At 43.9% G+C, this 24,965-nt stretch overlaps 1 protein-coding gene across 2 annotated transcripts in view; it reads right to left on the minus strand.

Moving 5' to 3' along the window:
* The window catches only part of USP46 (ubiquitin specific peptidase 46), a 48,480-nt gene that overhangs the window by 19,040 nt on the left and 4,475 nt on the right, over positions 1-24,965 (minus strand). The window contains exons 2-6 of one of the 2 annotated variants that reach the window (XM_063136310.1): positions 21,531-21,652; positions 6,441-6,521; positions 4,284-4,497; positions 2,847-3,076; positions 1,496-1,572 (exon numbers count right to left, since the gene is read on the minus strand). In XM_063136310.1, the coding sequence (XP_062992380.1) occupies positions 1,496-1,572; positions 2,847-3,076; positions 4,284-4,497; positions 6,441-6,521; positions 21,531-21,596 (668 nt within the window). In that variant the 5' untranslated portion in view covers positions 21,597-21,652. The remainder of the gene's footprint in view (positions 1-1,495; positions 1,573-2,846; positions 3,077-4,283; positions 4,498-6,440; positions 6,522-21,530; positions 21,653-24,965) is intronic. The other variant, XM_063136311.1, reaches the window with a different exon arrangement.

Raw genomic sequence — 24,965 nt, forward strand, 5'->3', positions numbered from 1 at the left:
ATTATAATTTCCAACATACATTCTGTAATCCTGCTGGTTAAGGGTACATTTTATGTTCGTTCTGAACAAATGCTGCAGAAAAACAAAAAGGACGGTGTTCTGCCTTCACAGAGGCTGTTCTCAATCAAAATTCAGCCATTATTTGCATTCACTTTTTATAGAAGTTGCTACGCAGCTAACAGGGTGGTTAAGATCTAGGGTGACCACTTATGAACTGCTAAACAAAAGATGAAATGCATCACCAAAAAGAAGACAAAAGAGGACAGCAGTTTGCACTAAATGTGCGTATTTTCTTCTTTGACAAAAAATACAAGGAGAGAAAATGGAGGCTGCTGGCTATATGTTATCTCCTTATAAATTCATTACACTGAGAGCTCATCTGATGTAGTGGTTAGAGTGTTGGACTGGGGCACAGGAGAACAGGGTTCCAGTCCGTACTCAGCCATGAACCTGACTGGATGACTTTAGGCCAGTCACATACTCCCAGCCTAACCTACCTCACAGGTTTGTTATGAGAAGGACCATGTAAGCTGCCTTGGTTTCATTGCAAGAGGAAAAAAGGTGTGATATAAATGTAATAATAATAATAATAATAATAATAATAATAATAATAATAATAATAATTGACTCCACATAGATGGCACTGAAGAACTTCCTTATTATATCTTAAGACTTGTTCCTACAGTCTTCAACTCCAATAGATGGTCTCCAGGAGCCTGTAGAACTACTGATGGACTCATGACAAGACTGGGATCATGTGGAAGTTCCAATAGTATAAAACAGCATGTTTACATGGGGTGGACATGTAGCAAATATAGTTTATGCAAGCATGTGTGGCCCCCTTTGCCTTATTTTTAACAGCCTTTAATGGTTTATGATTGTATTTTATTGGTTTTATTATATATTTATTGTTCAGTACCCTGGTATCATTTGATGAAGCACCGTTTATAAATACATGAATTAAATCAACTTTTAGTTCAAGCTAAACTCTGGTAAATCTATACAAATTAACAACAGTATGTAATTTAGTGGGACATAATGGATGTTAAGGGATTTCTGTACAGTTAACTGCTGTGATATATACAGATTCTAATGCTTGGGAACAAATGTTTCATATTATTAATCAGTAGGCCTTTTAACTTACAGAGAATAGATTACTTTCCCAGTAAATACGTATTTTGCATGCTTTCATATACACACTTAAAGTTATTTGCTCCAGAGTAATACTGCTATCTTCAGTTGAATTTCCTAGGAGTAAGCAACTGAAATATTCAAAGCTGCAGTTTCTTACCAAATATTCAATTGCATTGTGATTGATATATACCCCCACCTTCTTCAGGCCAACAAAACCTCCATTTATATTCCTTGATTTGATTTATGCTATATCAGACTGCAACTCTCATACAGCTTTTTCTTTTCATAAATCACTAATCTAAAATGACCAGAGCAAAATCTGTTCAAATGTATTTCTATAGCAGCCACACATTTTTTTTACCTTAAGCAGTGAGTAATTGATGTATTCTGTTCAACGTCAACAGAAAGATCGAGAAAATCTTCATCTTTGCTACTAACCTGCAACAAAATTAGAAAAAATACAAAGTGTTTTACAACCAGTCACCTGATCCTAAAGCTAGCTGCCCCAGAAACAAATGCTCAAAGGAGATATGACTACCATCGGAGTCAGCACAACATCAAAACCTAGAAGACTATGCCAAAAGTTGCAAAAAAAAGTTGAAGCAGCATCGCCGTCAAATACAACAGCACAAGTTCCTAGAGAAACAGTCTAGTGGAGAGAAGCCAATGAATGGTCCTGCCTTTGATAGCATATGGGGAAAGTTCACATTTTAGTCCCTTCCAGCGATACGACCCTATGCAGAACTAACACCTCACCACGGTTTGTTTTTTCTAACTTTTATTAAGAGTGCAATCCTATTGTCCCCACACAACATCTCAGGGGCCATAGAATTGTCAAGAAAAACCACTCTTAGGCCAACATAGACAGCACCAGCTTTGGGATTTTGTTTTCCTGAAGTCAGAGTCCTCTTCCTTGTTCCTTCTGGCCACCACAGAGGCTGCCATGGTAGCTTCCTCTATAAGACTGGAACTCTGACCTCAAGCAAGAGAGGAGGAAATGGACATGGGGGAGGGTTGCTGATGGGTGGGGAAGGAGTGGCCAAGGATCTGAGAGATCCAAAGCCTCCCCATCTCCTGCCCACTCCCTTGTCCCTGCAAAACATTTAGACGTCCTCAAGATTACATTTAAATGTTTCCCTCCCATTGCTGCCAATGGGAACAGTGCTGGCTCCAGGTTTTGGAGGGCCCTTGGGCAAGACACCCTCAAGGGGCTCCCTCGGTGGGTCTGCCTTCTCACTTCCATTGTCACCAGCTGCTATGGTTCCTTCATTTTCTCCACACTGCTGCCACTTGCTGGCTTGAAAGGCAGGGAGCTACTGAGCAAGCAGGCGGTGGCATCGGCTGTTCCTCCTTCCTGCCACCACCATTGTCTGGGCCAGAATGTGAGGCACATGGACAAGCAGGTTGCAGCGGTGGAGAGAAGAAGCAAATCCAGGGGACTCTTGCCAGTGGGCCCCTGCTGGGGTATGGACCCCTGGCAAGTGCCTGACCATGCTTAGCTTTGACGCTGGACCTGAATAGGAGGGGAATTTTTTTCTTCCATTCGTGGATGGAAGACGAATATTGTAAGTTAAACCTCCTACCACACTTCCACCCTGTCAGCAGTTCCCAACAGGGCACAGGAAGGATATGCATATACCTATCAATGTCTATGGACCATTCTGGCCATTCCTCTGCCCAAAACCCCATGAACCAACTAGCCCAATGCTTACAGTTTCACAGTTCAAACATCTCGTTTCATTCGTCAGTGTTCCCTGAAAAATCTCATGCACCCAGGTGAGTTCTTGCTTGTTGTTCTCTTCCGCTTCATTCATGTTGCCGTTTCTCAGCTTGCCGTTTTGCTTTTCTTGCTTCTTCTCCTCCTGCAGAATGTCGGCAACGGTGTTCAGTAAGTAGTTCAAAAACTCGTGGGCATCTTGTTGCATGTAGTTGTCAAACAGATCTGCGAAAAGGGAGATGGGTGTATATTTCCCGAGCTTCTGAAGTCATGGTGGGTATCAGGGGACTGCGCCATAAGGCAGCTGCACAAAGTCCTTTCACCTTAGGGAAAGGGCACCAGGACCAGCCTTAGACCAGCTTCTGCAGAGGTGCAACAAGAGAGGGACCCTTGCATGATTTGGGCCCCCACCTGGTACCCTACAGATCATAGCCACATAGAATAGTAGAGTTGGAAGCGGCCTATAAAGCCATCGAGTCCAACCCCCTGCTCAATGCAGGAATCCACCCTAAAGCATCCCTGACAGATGGCTGTCCAGCTGCCTCTTGAATGCCTCTAGGGTAGGAGAGCCCACAACCTCCCTAGGTCATTGGTTCCCATTGTCGTAGTGCTCTCATAGTCGGGTCAATGGCCATGCTGGCTGGGAATTATAGGACTTGCAGCTCAAGACACCTGGAGGGCACCAGGTTGGGGAAGGTTGCTCTAGCTGGGGATGGGGGACTTAGCCAGCACAGCACCCGGCAGGGCAAAGCTGGTAATAGGCCTGGGCCAGATGGGAAATGTAGGCCCCATTTCAAACTGCTTATTAAGTATTTTTTTAATCAGTTCTAAATACATATGCGCTAGAACGATTTATAAAAAAAGGAAACGGCAAGTACTTTTATTCAAGATGTATATAAGACATCAGTTCTTCACATTCAGAAATGCTTTACATGCTTTTCTTTGGGCAAAATCATCAACAACAACAGAAAAAAGGCTGGAGATGGGGAAGACACCTTGGCTTTTTGGCTGTCTCAAAATGGAGTCAGTACTGTTCACTCACAGGAGAACTACTTTGTAACAAATCTTTACCAAAGGGTCCCCCTTTGCCTCTACCAGGGGGACTTGGAGCAGGCCCCCTCAAAATTGTAGGCCCATGCCAACTTGCCCCACTGCCCTCCCTCTGCCTAGCCCTGTGAGAAGTAGCACAGAATCCTCCTCTTCCTCCTCCCATTCTCCCACCTATTCTCTCTTACAGTGTTGTGGTATGACTAGGAACAGGACCACTGTCTAAAGCCAAGGTGGACTGAAGATATATCTCCAGTTGTTTGGGACTTCCACTCCCGGAAGCCCCTGCCAGCATGGCCAGTGGTCAAGAATGCTGAGAGCTGGAGTCCAAAACATTGGGTGCTCTACACCCCCGTTCTGACAGAGTACATGGCACTGCCCATACCATTCTCCTTTCGTAACCGGGAGATGAACTTTTTTGGTGGGATGACCCCAACTTTCTTCTTCTGCGTCGCAATACTATGGAAAAGGTCGGCCAGGCATGTCAGGAGGTTTTCCTTCTTTTTCTGCTGGGCCTTGTATGCCAACACATTCTCCCGAAATGGCCGGCAGAAGTACAGGGCTTGCAGGACAGAATTGCAGTAGCAGGTGTTCCCAAACTGCAAGAGAAAAAGCGGGGAGGTGCCACTGTTTAATGCGACATCCAAGTATTCCATCCCTCTTGCTTCTGGATTTTCTGCTCTTTGGGAAGTTACCTCCACCAGTTACAAGGTATCATTGTTGATTGAATGTGGGTCAGAAGAAATGTCTGTTTGCGGAACTACACAATATTCAACTTTAGCTAAGAATAGAAGTTACATAATGTTAAACAGGTGTTTTGGTGTTCAGCACGCCATGTGTTGTTGTTTTTAAAAAAACCCCACAATGCTCCTACTGCAGTAGTTTCCAAACACTCGTATTAAATGTACTCATCAACATACTTTGGCAATGATCCAGAAAACCTTTTACCATGCACACCTTAAATGTAAGAAACCATTTGTGATAAGGCATAAATCCATGCTTCATTGTGCATGTCCCTTCAGAACAGGGTGGTTGGGCCTTTATCTGAAAATACAGTCACCACGGCAACAGTGGGCCTGTTGGGTTTAAGCCCAACATGTGGAAGGGAGCATTTTCACATAGCTCCTCCTCTGTCTGGTGTGCCATCTGCACTTATAGATGTAGGGCCCAATTATCCAATGGGTGCCTATGACTAACCAAATTGGGAGAGGGGAATTTCCTGATCTATTTTGCATGGAAAACTTGAACATGCCCTCCCCTAACTGCTGTCCCATCCAGACCACAAGCAGAAGCCTGTGGGGCACAACAGGCAGCCCAAAATGGCAGAAATCTCCAAGTGAGCAACTTGCTCTGATAAGGTCTGGAGCTGATTTGAGTGGCCTGCTGAACGTTTCCCCCCCGCCTTTCTCTGTGATTATCTCTTTTGTTGCTGCTGCACCAAAATTGTAAAAACCTATGGTTATATACAATAAAATTGGACTACAACTATGTCTGGAGCTGAACTGAGGCCTTTTATCCTTCCAGGGCTAAATTGCTCCTCCCCTGAGGAACAGACAGCCTGAAAGCATTGGTGGGGAATGTGTGGCCCATCAGATATTGGTGGGCTACACAACTCTCATTAGCCTCATGTAGCATAGTCAGTGCTGCTGAGAGATGATGATGATGATGATGATTTATACTTATATCCCACCTTTTTTCCTCCAAGGAACCCATAATCATCCTTCTCTCCATGTTATCCTCACAACAACTCTGTGAGATAGGTTAGGCTGAGAGTCAGTGACTGGCCTAAAGTCACCCAGTAAGTTTCTTGGCCGAGTGGGGACTAGAACCTGGATCTCTTGAGTCCCAGTCCAACACACTACTATGCCACACTGGAGGGCCACACCCTCCCTTAAAAGGAGCCAAGCACTCTGTCTCCTCTCTCTTCGTTCCCTCCAGGCTATTGCCAAGGCTGACAAGCAGACATGAGGGTACCAGAGACCAGTTCCCCAGGGGCCAGAGGCTTGGTGACTACTGTCTCTGAATGTCCCACTTCAGATATCCTTGCCTGACAAGCTTCAGCAGAGGCCTAGGTGGGACGTTGGAGCTTGGGTTGGTATCCAGAACCTCTACCTCTGGTAATGCTTGATCTAGCTGCCCTCACTTCCTCTGGGTCAGGGTCCAAGCTGCTGTTCAGCCTAGGGATCACATCAACCTTCAAACTGCATGTGAGATGTAACATTCAAACCAGGTGGCCTCCAAGATGCTGTTCGTCTTGTCCTTTTTCTGTTCTCCTCCTTATGTTCTAAAAGCCTCACTAGAAAGTGCAATGAAGCAACAGATCTACTTGACTTGCACCTCCCACATTCCCTTCACCTGTGGTGGGGCAAAATGAGACTCTGACTTCCTCAAGCAGGTGATGGAGTGGTGATTATGAAAGGTGGGTAACAGGACCAAAGGAGGAGCAGAATGCACACAGCACTGGTGATTCTAAAAAAACCTAGGCTTTCGGTTACTGGTGCAATCTCTAAAACATTTCATGCATCACAGCAAAAATACTTACATTGACCAGTCCGAAGTAGTGTTCATTGAGTGGAAATTGCTCTGGCCCAATGTCTTTTTCCAGAGCAGAGGCATTGGTGCCCTAGAGAAAAGAAACAGCCTGTTATTCTCTTCCATATCAACAGATGATAAGAGGGCGATAACCCTGAAAGGACGGGCCCCTTCCCCATGCCTGCCACCAAAGCTGCACCAAGTGGATTCTCTGCAGGGCTTTAGACATCTCTGAATACTCACAGCCCCATCACTGCTCAGCCAATGACATAAGGCCACCATGAACTTCCAGATGGATATTGTAGAACAGGAAAAGGTGCAGAAAAGGGCAGCCAAAATGATCAAGAGGCTGGAGCAATTTCCCTCTGAGGAAAGGATATGACGTTTGGGGCCGTTTAGCTTAGAAATAGTCAAGTGGGGTGGGGACATGATAGAGACGTCAAAAATTATGCATGTTGTGGGGTAAGTGGATAGGGAGACATTTTGAGCTTTATCACACCAGGGTTATACTGTGCAATCATTGTGAATTGTGTGCAAAGGACTCAGAAGTTTTCCACCTTATAATCTGCTTTGACTGTGAAGTACTCCCATGCATCCTGCTTTAATTGTGCTATAAAGCCAAAAGAAGTACAATATTTAGCTACCAGATTTCGAGTGTATCTTCCGAGCGGTCACTGGGGCGCAGGAACAGGATTTTAAAGAAAAATTAAACAAATGCTTACATCTGCGTAAGCTTTAAAGATAAAGACATCAAAATTGGCAGAGTAATAGATATTAAGGAGAGCTTTAAGCATACCAAATTTGAATTGGATTGGGTAATCCTTTGATTTTTTATGATTTTTTTTACATTTCCCCCCTTAAACCTGTGAATCGCCCAGAGAGCTTCAGCTATTGTAATAAAAAAATAAAAAAATAAAAAAATAAACCTACTTCCTGGTATGCAAAGGATCGTTGCCGCCCGGTAGCAGCAGCAGCAACAAAAACGCCAAAAAAAGCTCAGCGCTGTAGGGGATAATTCGGAGGAACGGGTGTGTGGGATGAAGCTCTTTCTCATAACCCGGGGTCATCTAATGAATTTATTTATTTATTTATTTATTTATTTATTACATTTTTATACCGCCCAATAGCCAAAGCTCTCTGGGTGGTTCACAAAAATTAAAACCATCATAAAACAACCAACAAGTTAAAAACACAAATACAAAATACAATATAAAAAGTGCAACCAGGATAAAAACCACGCAGCAAAATTGATATAAGGTTAAAATACAGAGTTAAAACAGTTAAGTTAAGTTAAATTTAAGTTAAAATTAAGTGTTAAAATACTGAGTGAATAAAAAGGTCTTCAGCGGGCGACGAAAGGAGTAGTGTAGGCGCCAGGCGGACCTCTCTAGGGAGCTCATTCCACAACCGGGGTGCCACAGCGGAGAAAGCCCTCCTCCTAGTAGCCACCTGCCTCACTTCCTTTGGCAGGGGCTCACGGAGAAGGGCCTCTGTAGATGATCTTAAGGTCCGGGTAGGTACATATGGGAGGAGGCGTTCCTTCAAATAACCTGGCCCCAAACCGTTTAGGGCTTTAAATGTCAATACCAGCACTTTGAAGTTAAACAATATGAGATCCAGGACAGAAAAAAAAGGAAGTACTTCTTCACACAGTGCCTAGTGGAATTTGCTATCCCAATATGTAGTGACAGCTGCCAATTTAGACAGCTATCAGTGGCTATATCATAGAATCATAGAATAGCAGAGTTAGAAGACCAGCTTCTGCAGAGGTGCAACAAGAGAGGGACCCTTGCGTGATTTGGGCCCCCACCTGGTACCCTACAGATCATAGCCACATAGAATAGTAGAGTTGGAAGTGGCCTATAAGGCCATCGAGTCCAACCCCCTGCTCAATGCAGGAATCCACCCTAAAGCATCCCTGACAGATAGTTGTCCAACTGCCTCTTGAAGGCCTCTAGTGTGGGAGAGCCCACAACCTCCCTAGGTAACTGATTCCATTGTTGTACTGCTCTAACAGTCAGGAAGTTTTTCCTGATGTCCAGCTGGAATCTGGTTTCCTGTAACTTGAGCCCGTTATTCCGTGTCCTGCACTCTGGGAGAATCGAGAAGTGATCCTGGCCCTCCTCTGTGTGATAACCTTTTAAGTATTTGAAGAGTGCTATCGTGTCCCCCCTCAACCTTCTCTTCTCCAGGCTAAACATGCCCAGTTCTTTCAGTCTCTCTTCATAGGGCTTTGTTTCCAGACCCCTGATCATCCTGGTTGCCCTCCTCTGAACATGCTCCAGCTTGTCTGCGTCCTTCTTGAATTGTGGAGCCCAGAACTGGATGCTCTCTGTTGGAGGCAGGATGTTGTCTCTCTGTTGGAGGCAGGATGTCTCTGAATATCAGTTGCTAGGAAACATGAGGGGGAGGGTGCTATTGCATTTACATCCTATTTGTGAGCTTCCCACAGACATTTCATTGGCCACTGTAAGAACAGAATGCTGGACTTGATAGGACTTGGGTCTAATCCAGCAGGGCTCTTCTTATGTTCTTAATCCTCATCCATCCAACAGGACAGAATATGACTGTTGAAAACACTTGCAAATGGGAACAGGTTGCCAGTTGCTGGGGAACATGGTTGGGAGGGTGCTATTGCACTCATGGCCTGCTTGTGGGTTCCTCGTGAACAGCTGGTTGGCCACTGCATAAACAGAATGCTAGACTAGATGGACCTTTGGTCTGATCCAGCATGGCTCCTGTTATATTCTTATGCTATCACAGCTCCAGAATCTGTCTAGATGTGGAGCAGTATATAAATGTTGTAAATGGATAAATAAGTAAAAATCCAGCATACCATGCATGAAGGACACACAAGTCCCATTGGTTTTAAATTACAAAGAGAATGCAGGATCTGTTCCTTCTGACACATGACACTGGAATGGATCACCAAGGAACTCTCTTGCCCCACATTCGTTTACCTGTCATCATCTGTTTCCCAGATAAGAGCAACGTACAAAAATAAACAAGCTGCCAGGGGCTTTCTGATGCTATCCAGTTGTATTTATTTCTGCAATCTAATCTAAGAGTTTCTTTATCATTCCTTCTATTTGCCTGATTTGCAAGGGTCGGGAGAGGGGAACTGGAGGCATGTTCTTCTCTTGCCTAGATTAGCAACTTGGATTTTTCTCAGTAAACGAATGGTTTCAGAGAGCTGGAACAACTGAATGAGAATTAGAAAAAAATAATTGCGGAGAACGTACTGGTTTTAAAAGTAAATCCACTTGCTTCCAGTTGGAAGCTAGTAATAAAGTTACAGGATCCCCCCCAGGCCCCCCCACACACACGCAAGTGTTATGTTGCTGCCAGAATACTTCCCTATTTTTCAACTCTAAGTCTACAGATTTCTCTCAGCGGTTCCCACTGAAAACAAAGCGCTGTACTGAATTTCTTCAGGCACACAAAAGATTTCGGTTTCTCAGTCCACCTGAACCCTTCCTGAAGAGAAATGGCCAACGGCAAAGCACAGAATGCAACAACAATCCATTGTGAGTGGCTTGGCAGCCATGAACGTCTACTTCAAATCACATCATTTGCACCCCAGAGAGCATCAGGTGTAGCTAAGTTTTTATCCAATACATCCATCAGGCAGGCTGAGACAGCAAAGGCCCTGACAGAGCCTCAGTGGTCAGTTTTCCATTGCTGGAAAAAAAAATGCTGAACTGTGGCTCTTTGCCACTTCTGTGACATGATGGAGTTTCCAATGGGAGCTTACTTTCTGGGGTTACTAGCAGGGTTTTGCGGGAGGGGGGAGATTCAACAGGATTGCAATTAATTCCCCCACCTTATGCTCCATGGTCCTGATTCTGCTCTGGCAGAATCCTATACCTATAATTTATTTGAAAGTATAAAAAGCCACCATGCATGTTAAATGCATCCATGCATCTAATATCACCTGCAGTTTGGCCCTAGATTTATGCATGGGGTTGTCCTGTGGTATTTATTTTTCAAATATCAGCAATGTATTTATTTATTTTAATCATTTTGCTCCTCAGTCAAAAAGGCTCCTGGACTGACTTACATACAATCAATAAAAACAAGACAGTCCCTTTCCATCTAAAAAGGTGCTGTATGGAAATAAACATGTTTTTTTTTAAAGAAAAATCGTATTTTTTTTTAGAAATTAAAATTGGCATCTGTAGCACCAAAAGGCTAAAAAAGGGCTTCAAAATGGCCTCTCTCTCTGTTCAGAGCATTCATATGGACATCCTAACTATCCCTGGATGAGGTCTCCCTCTAGGTAGTTAACAATGCAATGCTATACATGTCTTCCTGGAAGTAAGCCCCATTCAGTTCAATGCAGTGTAAGCCCAGGTAAGGGCTTCAGCCTGAGTCATCTTTATAATTTTGTTGAGTTTTAAGAAGAATTTTCCATTTATCAGGTAGAGACGTGTGGCATAATGTATGGTAAAATCATCTTCACTATGGGACTCCTAATTGCAGTCACCTCCCGGATGCAACTCCAGAAAACGGTGACACTGACTAGTCCAGCTAGATATACTGATCTAGTCAATTTTTATTTCTAAGGGGAACCAAATACAAAAAATTATTGAATAGCTTGGGGCATTGTCCCTAGGTAAAACTATCATGACATTTGCAAGGCTGGCATCTCCAGCTGCTGGCATCTCAACAACCATTGTTTTATATACTTCGCTGCACTGTCATATGTTTCAAGATTACTAACTCAGACAGGGACCTCCTTTCCCAGGAAAGGACATGGTCACCACATGGAGCTTTGATTCATGACACTGTATGCTTTAGATTGCATTGCATTGCAGCCAAGACACATTGAGCAGTGTCATTTTGCTTGATGGATTCATGCAACACCAGGAAAAATAATAAAAATTGTTTTGCTACCAAACACACTGTGGTTTGGCAACAATTCCTGTTACGGTATCTGTGGCAAAGGAACATGTACTGCAGCAATAGCCCACCCACTAAGCAGATGAATCATTCATCTATGGGCTCACATCCCTTATTCTTCAGTTTTGGCATCTCATTTTTGCAGACTAGGCGAAACAGGCCCTATTTACTTTCAGTCTAAACTTTACCTCTTCAACCCAGTATTGGTGCAATGGGGTAGGCAATACGGTGCTCTCCAGATGTTTTGGACTACATCCCATAATTCCTCGCTGTTAGTCATGCTGGCTTGAGTTGATGAGTTAAAGTCCAAGAGATCCAGAGACCACTGGGTTGCCAGTACCTAGGATAGGTGGTATTCATTTGCATGGGTGGCTGAACCCCAAAACTAAGGAGATACGGTCCTGGAACCTTGCCCAGAATGACCAAGGACTGACTTTAAGTTAACAGTAGGGGTGGTCAACATGCAGGCCACATGCAGGCCTGCTCCCCCACAAAATTGTAAATACATTTCTCCCCGAAAGCTAAAATGAATGAGTGACCAGTGACCACCATTTTATTATATTTATATCATTAAAACCACCAATCTGGAAACAGGGAGTGTACCATACTAGCATTAAGGAACAAGTTGCTTCCATTGCTCTCCAGAAATTATCATCTGCACCCAGGTACGTTACCACCTGCCAGCAATGTCCTTTGTATATGGCATAGGACAAACAAATGGACACAAATCTCACACCAGAAACAACATTCAGAATCCAGTAGGGGAACATTTAAATCTCCCAGGGCACTCTCTACATTCTTGTCATTCTTCAACAAAAGAACTTTAAAGTAAGATTCCAGTGTGAAATGGCTGAATTAGCACTTACTAAGATGTTTCATTCTAACCGATTGGGCTTAAATATAGAGTTAATAGTTTCCTGTCTACTACTACAAGTTACTTAGTAGTGCTAAGATGATTATGTGATCTCTGGTTATTGCTCTTTCCAATGGTCACTGAGCTTCCTTTGCGTACATTTAAGCTTTCATTGAGTTAACTGTACATTTTACATTCCATGTCCATTTGACCACATTGTTTACAAATGTTTCTCTACTCATGTATATACTTTGTTTTACTTGGATTTTTATATTCCACCTTTCAATGAATTATCAAGGTGGTTTACATGATCCGTGTCTGTGTGATATGGATAGATAGATGACTGATTGATTGATAGATAGATATAATATGCACTAGGGGTGTGCACGGACCCCCCGCTCCGCTTCACTTGCAGATCCGCCATTTTTTGGATCGGGCCGCTCCGCCCCACCCCCGCTCCGCCTACTTCCGCTCCGCTCCGCCCGGAGCTCCGGATCCGGATCCGGAGCTCCGTTTCCCCCCCCCATAGGCTTGCATTGAAAGCTAAAAAATTATACAACTTTTTTTCTGTTCAAGTTAGAAACCTCATGTTTGGCACCATGACACCTCATGGGGATATACACACGCACGCCAAGTTTCAAAGCAATCCCATCATCCCCTGATTTTTGGCGAATTTTTGAAAATCGGGCACCCCACACACAACATCCCTGCGAGGTGTGTTAAAAAACACGGGGAAAAGCCCGTTCAGATGAAGAAAGAGAAGTTTCCCAGAATCCCAAGTTACCTGTTTTGCCTATGCCCTCCTCCAACTTTGGGATCATCATGACCGGGAGCTGACTCTGCCCCTCAGCCCTTTGAAAAAGGTATTTTTCCCGCCGATTTTTTAAAAACTTCTAGCCCGCGACCCGTACGATGCAGAAAGTTGAGAGTGGTCTCAAAATGACCCCCATCCACGACTCTCTGTGCACAAGAATTTTCAGAATGATAGCTTAAACCCCCCCCCCAGTTATCCCCGATTCTTTCCCTCAATGCAATCCTATGGGCGAAAAGCCGAAAACGCAGTTTGAGCCGCGCGGTTGACCCGATTTTCACAAAAATATAGCCCGCGACCCGTACGATGCAGAAAGTTGAGAGTGGTCTCAAAATGACCCCCATCCACGACTCTCTGTGCACAAGAATTTTCAGAATGATAGCTTAAACCCCCCCCCCAGTTATCCCCGATTCTTTCCCTCAATGCAATCCTATGGGCGAAAAGCCGAAAACGCAGTTTGAGCCGCGCGGTTGACCCGATTTTCACAAAAATATAGCCCGCGACCCGTACGATGCAGAAAGTTGAGAGTGGTCTCAAAATGACCCCCATCCACGACTCTCTGTGCACAAGAATTTTCAGAATGATAGCTTAAACCCCCCCCCCAGTTATCCCCGATTCTTTCCCTCAATGCAATCCTATGGGCGAAAAGCCGAAAACGCAGTTTGAGCCGCGCGGTTGACCCGATTTTCACAAAAATATAGCCCGTGACCCGTACGATGCAGAGAGGTGAGAGTGGTCTCAAAATGACCCCCATCCACGACTCTCTGTGCACAAGAATTTTCAGAATGATAGCTTCAAAAACAACGTAGTTATGCGCGATTATTTGCCGCAATGCAATCCTATGGCGAAATGTTTTCAAGATGGCGACCGGAGCGCTCCGCCTGAACTCGGAGCTCCGAAAAATGGCCGCTTCTCTTCGCCTTGCTTCTAGGGGGTCCGCGGTCCGCTCCTACTCCGCTTCTGGGTAAGGCGGAGCAGGCCAATCCGCTACTGCTTCTACGCTCCTAATCGGAGCGGAGCACATCCCTAATATGCACATAAACTTGCTGAGGGCAACATTTCATGCATGTGATGAAATGAGCTCCAGCCCACAAAAGCTTGTGCCACAATAAATGTGTGAATCTTTAAAGTGCTACAGGACTCTTTGGTAATTTTGCTGCAACAGGCTAATATACAACCACTGGAAATCATACCCTGTCTGACAGCAGAGTCCTGACTTTGCAACTCTTTGCCTCCCTTCTCTCTCATTCATGTCCTTAGCTAACTTGCTAAATACGAAGATGTAGGTCAGCTCTTTTTCTTCCAATTCATTACCTCTCTTAACATTCTGAGCTGCCGCCTTTCTGGTCCTGCCACCACCCCTATTATCATTTTACTTCCTTGTTACCAGTTTTTTCAGCCCAGATTGGTTTTTTAAGTTTTCATTTTCTTTCAGCAATGTACTTCTCTATCTCACTTCTCTTGAATTCATACAATTTGGCATAGGCGTGCATGAAAACACATCTCCTAAAGATTTGTTTGTTAGTCTGGAATTTTTTGCAGTTTCTCTCTTTGGGTAGCCATAGGCGAGCAGGAATTGCATGCAGGTGAGCCAGTGGGCAGGCAGAGCTGCTATGCGGCTCCCCGTTCCTCCTCTACCAGCCTCTAGCATACTAGTAAAAATGATTCAGGAGAGTAACTTGGGGTGGTGGGGGTGGTATTTACATTCCTGGAGTTTCTGAAGAATGAAGTTGGTATGAATGCCAGCTACGCATGCCAAAGCCACAAATCCCCTTTCGCACACAAAAAGATACCAGCATTTCCTATGTTGTAATACTATATTGCTAGTTCTTATACATAAAAATAATCATTGCAAGTGCTCTTAATATGCATCTCCCTCTCCTTCTTGCACTAATATTCAATGTATCCAAGATTGGGCCTTTAAACCTTGCTGGCACTCTGAAATAGCAGTGTTTGTGTGTATGACCCACATGATACCAAGTCACATAGCTCCCTGGTTACAAACATGATTGATGTTGGTCACATGGAAAAACCTGCTAACATCATGTTTAAACAGGGCCTTTGTTTGTCCTTACTAGGCCAGGAAGCAGCAGGTGCACGCCTTCCAGTTGTGTAGATTGATTGTACAGGGAATTAATTTTCTCTGCACCTCACCAGTCTCTGGATAGGGTTGCTATTCCGAAACCCCAAGACAGTGCCTACAGCTTCAAGAGCTGCTCTGTCCTTGGGGCTCAAATAGTCCACTCACTCACCCTTCTACTTACTGTGGTGGTAAAACTAGCACCCTGCTTGATTGCACCAGTGGGAGAGAAGTTGGGCACAGGGGACGTCTGAGTATCCGGTGGGAGCTGCAAGTGCCACATAGCTACCGAGCTTTTAAAGTTTCAGATACAGTAGCTGGAGCTGGAAACCAATAAGCGCAGATCTTCAGGCACTGTCCAAATGCATATCCAAAAATTGGACCATGCCGTTTTCAAAGATTGGTTTTCAGAATACAGAACACACTCAGCAGTATACCTCATGGAATCATCTTCCCTTTGGAATTTCTTTGCTCTACAGATTTTCACCACAGGGACTGGCAAGCATTGTAACATATCAGCAGCCCAAGAAGCTATAATGTCTGTGACACCATCAGAAGCTATTGTGACATATTGAAATTTTACATTCGACTCAGTCAAAACAGATCATTTTAGCAATTGTTCAGCATCCCAGGGAAGAAGGAAGTAGGGAAGAAAAGCCAGATTATAGCAGGAGGAGAAGATTATAAATGGCAGCCCCTTCTGCAGCTAAACTGCAGCAAGAGCATAACACAGAGACTATAAGACTGAACCAGACGATTTTGAGCTCCATCAGATGAACATTTCATTGCACGCTCGTGCTGGGCACTCACGGATTTTTGCGGGTCCCTCTCATGATGTCATCTGCCTCTCGTGTGCCTCCCGCCCCTTCTGACCTTCCTTGCACCAGTCTGATAAATGTTTAAAAATGTTTGCTGCTATCTCATGCTGTGTGAAGGAGAAGCAGTGCGATTAGAGCAGCCCATTGAATGGGCCACATGCACGTATCAAGCAACGAAAGTGAGGGCGGAGAAACAACAGTAGGGAAACGTGATTTCCCGTGTCTGATGGAGCTCTATGAGTGACAGAGAGAAACGCATTGCAGAGGATTTTGGGAACTAGCCGGAAGTAACAGCACATCATTAATACATAAGACCACCACTGTTTCATCTATCTCTTTTTCCTCACAGGTCAACCAGATACGTCAGAAAAGTCCGCAATCAGGACATTATTTATATATTTAAAACATTTATTGGCAAGAGCTCTCTCTTTCTCTCTGTCTTTGGTTGTTCCCAGCAGCTGGTATTTAGTATACTGCCTCTCAGCTTGGAGCTGCCATATATCCAACATGATGAGATTAGAAGCCATTGATAGATACCCTGCCAATTCACAAAACTCTTTGCTTATTTGGTTTCCTTCTAGAAATCTTGCAAAAGCAATTCATGAGTTTAAAAATGGGGACAACATGTGCCTGAACCAACTGTACATAGGAAATCTAATAGGCCAATACGGAGTACTTGTCACATGAACCAAGTCCCTGAAGGCATGAGTACAGCAATCAGCAACCATAAGGCATGTTTTTCTTCCAAGCAAAACTAGGATTGAAATGGGAACCAGAGAAAGTATCAGCCAGCAATATGGCAGATATAAGAGCATAAGATGAAGTATGTTGGAACAGAGCAAAGGCCTATCTAGTTCAGCATTCTGTTCACACAGTGGCCAAACTGAGGGCTATGGGAAGACCACAAGCAGGACATAGATACAACAGTGGCATAGTGCCTCTGATACTGGGGCGGAAAAGTGGGGCAGAACCTGTGAAAGATTGAGTAAAAGGGGTAGAGGAATGCAAAGTCATAGCAAAGAAAGGGAGAGGACAAAGCAGAGTCACAAGGACAATATATGTCACAGCAAAAGGTGTCTCTCAACTTTTGCACTGCGGGTCAGTGGAAGCTTTTCTGTGATGTAGCTCTCCAAGGCAAAGATATAATTTTTGAGGCCAACCCTTTCAAAATTCCTCTGCTAAACAAGAGACTCTCTGCTTAAAGGGAAACTTGGGCTACCATGGAGAACGGTTTATCATCCAAACCCTACGTATGTCAGGGATGCAGACAAGGTGCACACAATGGAGGCTGGTGGCTCCAATGTCATGGGGCAGTGAATCCGCTCTGAGTTTCAGTCAGAACTCTAAATGAACTATCCAAGGTGCTGAACACTATCCCAAAATTAAGCTCAGCACTTTGGATAGCTCCTTTAGAGTTCAGACTAGTTCTGACTGAAACCCAGTGTGAATTTATTGCCCCACTGACATCAGAGCCACCAGCCTCCACTGGATGCACATGCAGGGCTGCTTATGTCTAGTTGTTTAAAAGGTTTGCCACCTGGATTTTAAATGAGATGGAAGAAATGGAGCAGGGGGAGCAAAGACTTGCTCTAGATTAAAAGACGTGAGGGCCCTCTGCTGAAACATATCATCAAGCCCTACACTTTTGGCTGGAAGTGCCAGATCCAATATACTACAGGGCCTGATATAGAATAATAACAGAAGAGAGAATCTGCATGTTCTCCCATACTGCAGCTGAGATAGAAGCGATGCCTCCTGAAATCCCTTCTTTCTCCTACATAAGAACAAACCCCTCTATTATAGTAAATGTTTCTCTTCTTCTGTATTCAGGAGAGGTCTACTCTTAATTTTTTTAAAAAGCTGGACTCGAAAATGGGCCTGAAAGGGACTGACGTGGCCCAGTCCTTCCCTATATGAGGCTTCTAGCCTCCTTCATCCACCTGGCAACATCAACCGGAATTGCAGTGGGGCATAGAGGCCTCCACATGCATTGCGCCCCTCTCAAAATGGCTTTTCCTTCTTCCCTTCAGATAGCTGCCACTGAATACCATTCCTTCACCTTTCCAATTAGCATAACATTGTCAGCTCTGTGTACTATGGGGTCCCCTATTCAGGATCATGTGTCCTAATTTACAGCAAAGGCAGTTCTCCCTTTGAAAGCACCCTCTGTTTGAAATCTTATCTAGTTTGAGTCAAGTTTCAACATAAAGCCTACGAAGGGAGAGCCAGCTGGGGGGGCCTTGAAGTTGTCCATCAATAGGCACCACTTAGACACTAAAGTCAATAGACACTCGTCAGTCTTCCTCATGATGGCGAAGTTTATTGTATTTCTATTTATATGATAGTAATTCCCTCTAAATTTGTATATGAAAATCTGCATCCCCCTTTGTCCTCTATTTTAGTGATGTATTTCCTCTGTTTGGATGCTGGGTAAGTGAACCCCCTATAAACCCCCTGCCCCTGATTTTATTTGAGTCCTTCTACTGGGTATTGGTTTGAGTCCTTCTACTGAGTATTGTTTTTAGATCCTGTTATCCCTTTTTCCAATGATCTAATCAGCTCTGAGCACAAGTCTAAAGTGAACAGCACAAGCCAGACAAGCTAACTTACCCTGATCTGAGGATGCAGAGACCAAGAATTGACATGAAAATATTCATTGTGGAAAAAATGGACTATCTATCTATCTATCTATCTATCTATCTATCCATCCATCCATCCATCCATCCATAACTATATCAGTGCAGTCCTTATTCAGTGGTGCTTACTCTCATGGGAGTGTTTATAGGATAGCTGACTTATTTTATAATGTCAGAGCGAAAAACGTCATCCTCATAGTCCACAATCTCTCCATCAATTCTCCCATCTCAGGGATGGTAGAAATGCTCTTCATCATAAAGATTCACTATTGGAAAAAACTATACCCTCAAGCAGCCAATGATATCAAAACAAGTATCTTTCCTGTTCCTCTGACTAACCAAATTAGATCTGGGTAATTTCATCACGTTAATTCTCAATTTACAGTATTCATTTCAATTAAATATGATAACATTGTTTCCAAAGGAAACAAAACAAAAATAATAGATCCCTATGAATCCTCCAAGACACCCAATACCTACACTGGCATATAAACATATTACATCAGAACAGATTTTTAAAAAAACCAATGAATCAAAGCAATGTCCACATAACCCCATCCCCCAAAAGATATATAGCTGTAATATCTAAAGAATATAACTTGGAACAATATTTTCACAACTAAAAAAATAAAAGGAATATTTAAGTTGGTGGGGTTTGGTCCAGAGATACAAAGTTGAAACTTATTTCAACAACTGAATTAATAGACTTTTCAACCAGATATTCAAACCAATTATCCTTCTTCACTATTTGCAATTCTTTATATTCAATGCATTTACTTCTTGTCCCTCACTCTTCCAGACCCATTAAAACAAATCTCACTTTCCTGGTCAAAGTGCAGTAACTATTCCTTAAGTCTGCTTCATGCTTCCTGTATGGCAATTTCCTATATGTGTAGATGGCATGTAACAACTGTGTGTAGATCTCGTGTGACAACTATGATATGAGTCAATAGTATAATTATTATTAACATTCATAATACTTCAAAATTATATTGTATTTCTTTAAAGTGTTCACAGTACTCCACATACATTGGGCCAAAGCTCGAGGAGGTAGCCCAATTCAAGTCATATTGAAATCAACAGAACATGCTAGTTGTAACTATGTTCCATTAATTTCATTCTTTTAAACCACCTTATTTCCTCTTGAGTCTAGATCATACATTTGGGTAAAGGAATTTGATTATCTACAATTTCCACTCATGTGTAAACATAACTAAATATGAACGTGCAACCAAAGCACTTACGTGTGATCTACCTGTAGATTGCACACTATTCTATGTGGAAGTGTTCATTTAAAAACCACATTTGAATCCTCCATAATCCTTTTGTGAAGACAGACATATTTAAAGAGACGGCACAGCAGGTTGTATCCCTCCATTCACACTCCAGGATACAAGCTGCAATGAAGCACATGAGCATGGTTTCTTCTTAGCTTCACAGTTTTGAATGAATGAAATCTTTATTGCTAAAAGCAATAAGCCATCACAATTCACTAGCTTCACAGTTTTAATGGTGGACGTCCATTCTGCCAAGTCAAATGCTGACTCAGCCATGAATTTTTTCCCCACCTCATGCTTATGGTGGGATGCTCAAATTTTCTTTTCTTGGGAACCTCAGGGTTATGGCTGTCTGTACAACCTCTTGTTGTATTTTTTTAATTGAAAATTTTAAAATATGGTAGCAAAACCGTTCTGCTTATGCGATATCACGAATGCTAACTAAATGGTGCTGTCCACAGCTAGCTTCTAGCTAAGGATTTACATTTGTATTGAATGTGATAAAAGCACTTAAACAAGCCCCAGTGTTCTCCACCTTCCTCTCTGCAAGGAAGTATGGAATAGTCTTGTACAGCCTGAAGTGGAAAATGAGGAGAAACTTCTGCAAATGAGTTATTACGGTGTGCGGATGAAACAGAAGCAAGGTCGTTATACCACAGGGCATACGGCTGCCCAGAGAGCTTCGGCTATGGGGTGGTATATAAATTTAATAAATAAATAAGTAATTAATCTGAGAGAGAGAGAGAGGTCAGCTAAGCCCTTGCTCCCTTACAAGTCTCTCAGCAATTTGGAGCCTATTTGAAGAGGTGCAATTTGTAGACATAACAGCACAAATTCTATCAAAGGAATATGGAGGGGGTACAACAAGGGACCCTCAAGATGTCACTGTGCCATTTTAAACTCTTCTAACAACCTCCAGCTCCTCTCCATGCGTCCATGTGCTCTGCAGGGAATGAGAGCCACCATTCGACAGGAAGCCTGCCTCTCAAGTAAAGCAGGGACTCAGTCCAGGTTTCTTCCCAAGCACAACGTGGTTTCTGGTCAAAAGAGTACTGAAATAAGAACTATAAAACTTTGGGAAAACCTTACAGGAGGGATGAGGAACCTCTTTCAGCCTGAGGGCCTAACTTAATTTCAGAGAACCTCTCAGTGTCTACATTCCAGTGGTGGGCAGGGCCAAATACCAGGATATTTTAGCTTAAACTCTTGTTGCCATTAACTAAGTCTTAGGAGAGACATTTGAACCTTTTACAGTGGAGAAAAAACTACAAAAAACAAAGTGAAACCTGGTGGTTGGGGGTACGGGGGTGAGGCCAGTGGAATGGGTGTGGCCATTTGAGGAATACTCATTAGGACCCTTGGATGGCAAGATTTGAACCCTGGGCCTGAAGTTCCACACCCCTGGCTTACAGCATTGGGGAAACTATATTGGAGGAAGGAAAATAGACTATTGCTTACTTCAGGGATTCTCAGTCTTTTTAGTTCACCTGACCCCACCCCACCCAAATCTTCCAACTTCTTAATGGGTGTCATTGAGGACCTTGGCATGAGGTTTTGTAGGGTAGCTTCTGGCAAAGAACTACTAACCGTGAAGATCCACTCCAGTGGATTATTGGAGAGAAAGGGACTGGGGAGCATGCTCAAAACTCTCAGTGCCATCAGAAAAAAGTGCTGGTGACCCCATCGGGGTCATGACCCCACAGGCTGAGAACCACTGCCTTACCCTATAGGTAGGCTCCATTCTCCAGTGCTGATGAATGGTGGATATGACCTCACCAGCAAAGGGCATGCTGGGTCACCACAGGGTGGGAAGATGGCGACTGCATGTAACTGCTCCTGCAGAACCTGAAAATTAAGGGGGGAAATATAAACTAAAAGAACCAAATGTTCCAAGGAGTGACTTCAGATGTTAAAATGGCCGTTTCCCACCTATCATTAAATAAATGGATTTCACAGGTTAATTTGGTTCAATAGTGAGAAAAATGTTCTGAGCGAAGACTTTGGAGACTCTAAACTAGGCATAGGTGATTGGGAGCCTGGTGGCCAACTTTGGCTCCCATTGTTATTCCAATAACCCCCATCAAGTGTACAAGCCCATCTGTGTATATGCACATACCGTGTGCATATCGTTTGCCCCTGCCACAACAGGCAAAGGGCTCTTTTAGCCCCTCTTCTGCAGTGCAAACACGGGAGACTTCAGAAGAACCTCCCTTCGTTATACACCTCAGGTGGTCACTCCCGTGCTCGAGGGAATAGCTGGGGCATTCATGGAGTGGCTCAGGTGCCTCAGGGCAAAGGCTCTATTGCTGTTCATACTAGAGGGAGTGTGCTAACACAGCCTTGCCCAACCTGGTGCCCTCCTGAAGTGTTGGACTGCAATTCCCATCATTGCCAGTCAGCACAGTCAATGGCACTGGGTTGGGCAAGGTTGGGCTAAAGCAACAGTGCAGAACCAAGGGACGAAGGGCCCAAATCCTGGGGCTCCAATCTAGCCCTGTGGGATTCTCCAGAGGGCCATGCCCTCTTCCTCTAACTCCACCCCCTTTCCTCAACCACTGGGTGTTTGGTAGTTCCCCAGTTTCTTTTCCCATTTTAAAGAGTTGAAATGCATCTCCTAAGCCTTAGTTACTGGCAGTAATATGCTATTATTTTGGCTCTGCCCGTTCTGCCTTTGGATCCACTTGCTACTAGAACGGGAAGTCCTAGCCTAAAGAGTCCCTTTGCTGTTTGGGCTCCTGTGCACCAATAAACAGAACCAATGTTGCTGTCTCTTTAGCCTTTACCCAGCTGAAAATACGCCCCCTGTTAAAAAAATTAGTTGCCAAGCAGAATAGAACTAGCAGATGTCTTAAATGTCTCAGTAGCGCAATGGCTAATCAGTTCCCAACATAATGTCAAAATGAAGGATCTCTCACAGAAAGCAGAGTACTGAGCTTATCTTAATAGCAAGACAGAAAGAGCAGTAAACATCCACCACAGAAGTGCAATAAAATATTATGTTTATACATTTTCTCTCTCTTTTTTTTTTAAGGGATTACCATCGGGGTGGTGGTTATCTGTACAATAAAAGCACCTTCACGTGTAAATTGCTTCCTACTGCTTCAAAAGAAGAAATATGATACTATTGTGCCCCTATCTTCCCCAACTCAGTGCCTCTCACATACTGGGCTAAAACTCCCATCACCTCCAGTCTGGATGGGGATTATGGGAGCTGTAGTCAAACATACCAGGTTGAGGAACGGTGCGGATAACCAAGGCCGGATCTACACTACTGCTTTAAAGCGCTTTATAACCTGGCACATATGTTTACTCTGCCTGCCCTGCCCTCAGAGACATTGTAACAGTGGCTCCTTAAAACCTACTTGTATTTCTCTCCATCTCCCTGTTTTTGTTCTTGGCTGCTTTCCTTTGTGGCTTCATCCTTACATGAAAAACTTCTAAACTTAACTAGCTACCAAGTGCAAAAGTATTTTGCCCTCTGGCTAAAGAAGTTGATTATCACTGCTCTTGCATAAATGTAGACAATTACTAACCAAGCACTGTGAGAAACCAACACCACATAGGACCTGATGTAGGATTCCATGCATTGACGTAAGAACCCAAGTTGACTTTTCTTGGACTTGACTAAGTAATTGGCACTTCTGCAGTGGTGGATCCCCTTCAGCTTATATTGCCTAAGAAATGAGAGGCCACTGTTTTGCTGTGGTACAGGGTTGTCTTCTCCCATGTTCATTTTTAAGGCCCTAGAGCTTTTGTGGTAGCTGTAGCTGGAAGTAAGGATGGAGACAGGAGCTTCCTCAGAACCCAAATCAAATTGTTACTCCTATTATTATTTATTTATTTATTTATTTATTTATTTGCATCCCGCCTTTTGCCCAATGCTGGGCCTCAAGGCGGCCTTACAAAGTTTAAAATATACATTGGGGGGGGGAAACAAAACCATAAACAATTTAAAAAAATACACAACAAAATTATAAGACATTAACATAGATGGAGGGCTGGATTATTCTCCAAAGGCCTGCTTGAACAAAAAAGTTTTAGCCTGCTTCCGAAAGCCCATCAAGGAGGGAGCCAGCCTAGCTTCCCCGGGAAGAGCGTTCCAGAGCACCGGAGCAGCCACCGAGGCCCTCTCCCATGTTCCCACCAAGCATGCCTGTGACGAAGGTGGGACTGAAAGAAGGGCCTCTCCAGAAGATCTCAAAGCATGGGCAGGGTCATAAGGGAGAATACGTTCTTTCAAATAACCTGGACCCGAACCATATAGAGCTTTATATGTCATAACCAGCACTTTGAATTGTGCCCGGAAACAGACTGGAAGCCAGTGGAGCTGTTTTAACAGGGGAGTTGTATGCTCCCTGTAACCAGCCCAGGTCAACAATCTGGCTGCAGCTCTTTGAACCAGCTGGAGTTTCCGAACACTCTTCAAAGGCAGCCCCACGTAGAGTGCGTTACAGTAATCTAATCGGGAAGTAACTAAGACATGTGTCACCGTGGCCAGGTCCGACATCTCTAGGAATGGGCGCAGCTGGCGCACTAGCTTTAACTGTGCAAATGAACTCCTGGCCACAGCCAAAACCTGGGCATCCAGGCTCAGGGCTGAATCCAGAAGTACACCCAAGCTGCAGACCTGCGCCTTCAGGGGGAGTGTAACCCCATCCAACACAAGCTGAATCCCTATTCCCTGATCTGCCTTTCGACTGACCAGGAGCACCTCTGTCTTATCTGGATTAAGCTTCAATTTGTTCGCCCTCATCCAATCCATTACTGCTGACAGACACCGGTTTAGCACAGAAACTGCTAAACTCCTAAAGAAGGTATCCAACAAATGCGTATTTTTTTAAATGCAGAAAAACTGAGAAATTTCTCCTGTTGTCCCGTAATGCTTCAAAGGCTGCTCCCTACTGCTTCAAAGGAAGAAAGAGACTCTAGTATTCCTCTTGAACTCCCAGAGTCATCAAACAGCACACCGAGGGAAGCACAAAACCTCCCACCTCAGGGTGATTGCAACTGAAGGTACATGGGTGACAATGGTAAGAGAGAAGCAGGCCTACAACACAATCCTTCTCCCTAACCTACTAGCTTTCCACAGACAAGAGCTTTCACATGAGGACACCATTCAAATGTGTGACCCTCCACGTGCATTCCACAGGGGGAAGGT

The sequence above is a fragment of the Elgaria multicarinata genome, chromosome 10, assembly GCF_023053635.1.
Source record: "Elgaria multicarinata webbii isolate HBS135686 ecotype San Diego chromosome 10, rElgMul1.1.pri, whole genome shotgun sequence".
NCBI classification, from domain to species: Eukaryota; Metazoa; Chordata; class Lepidosauria; order Squamata; family Anguidae; genus Elgaria; species Elgaria multicarinata.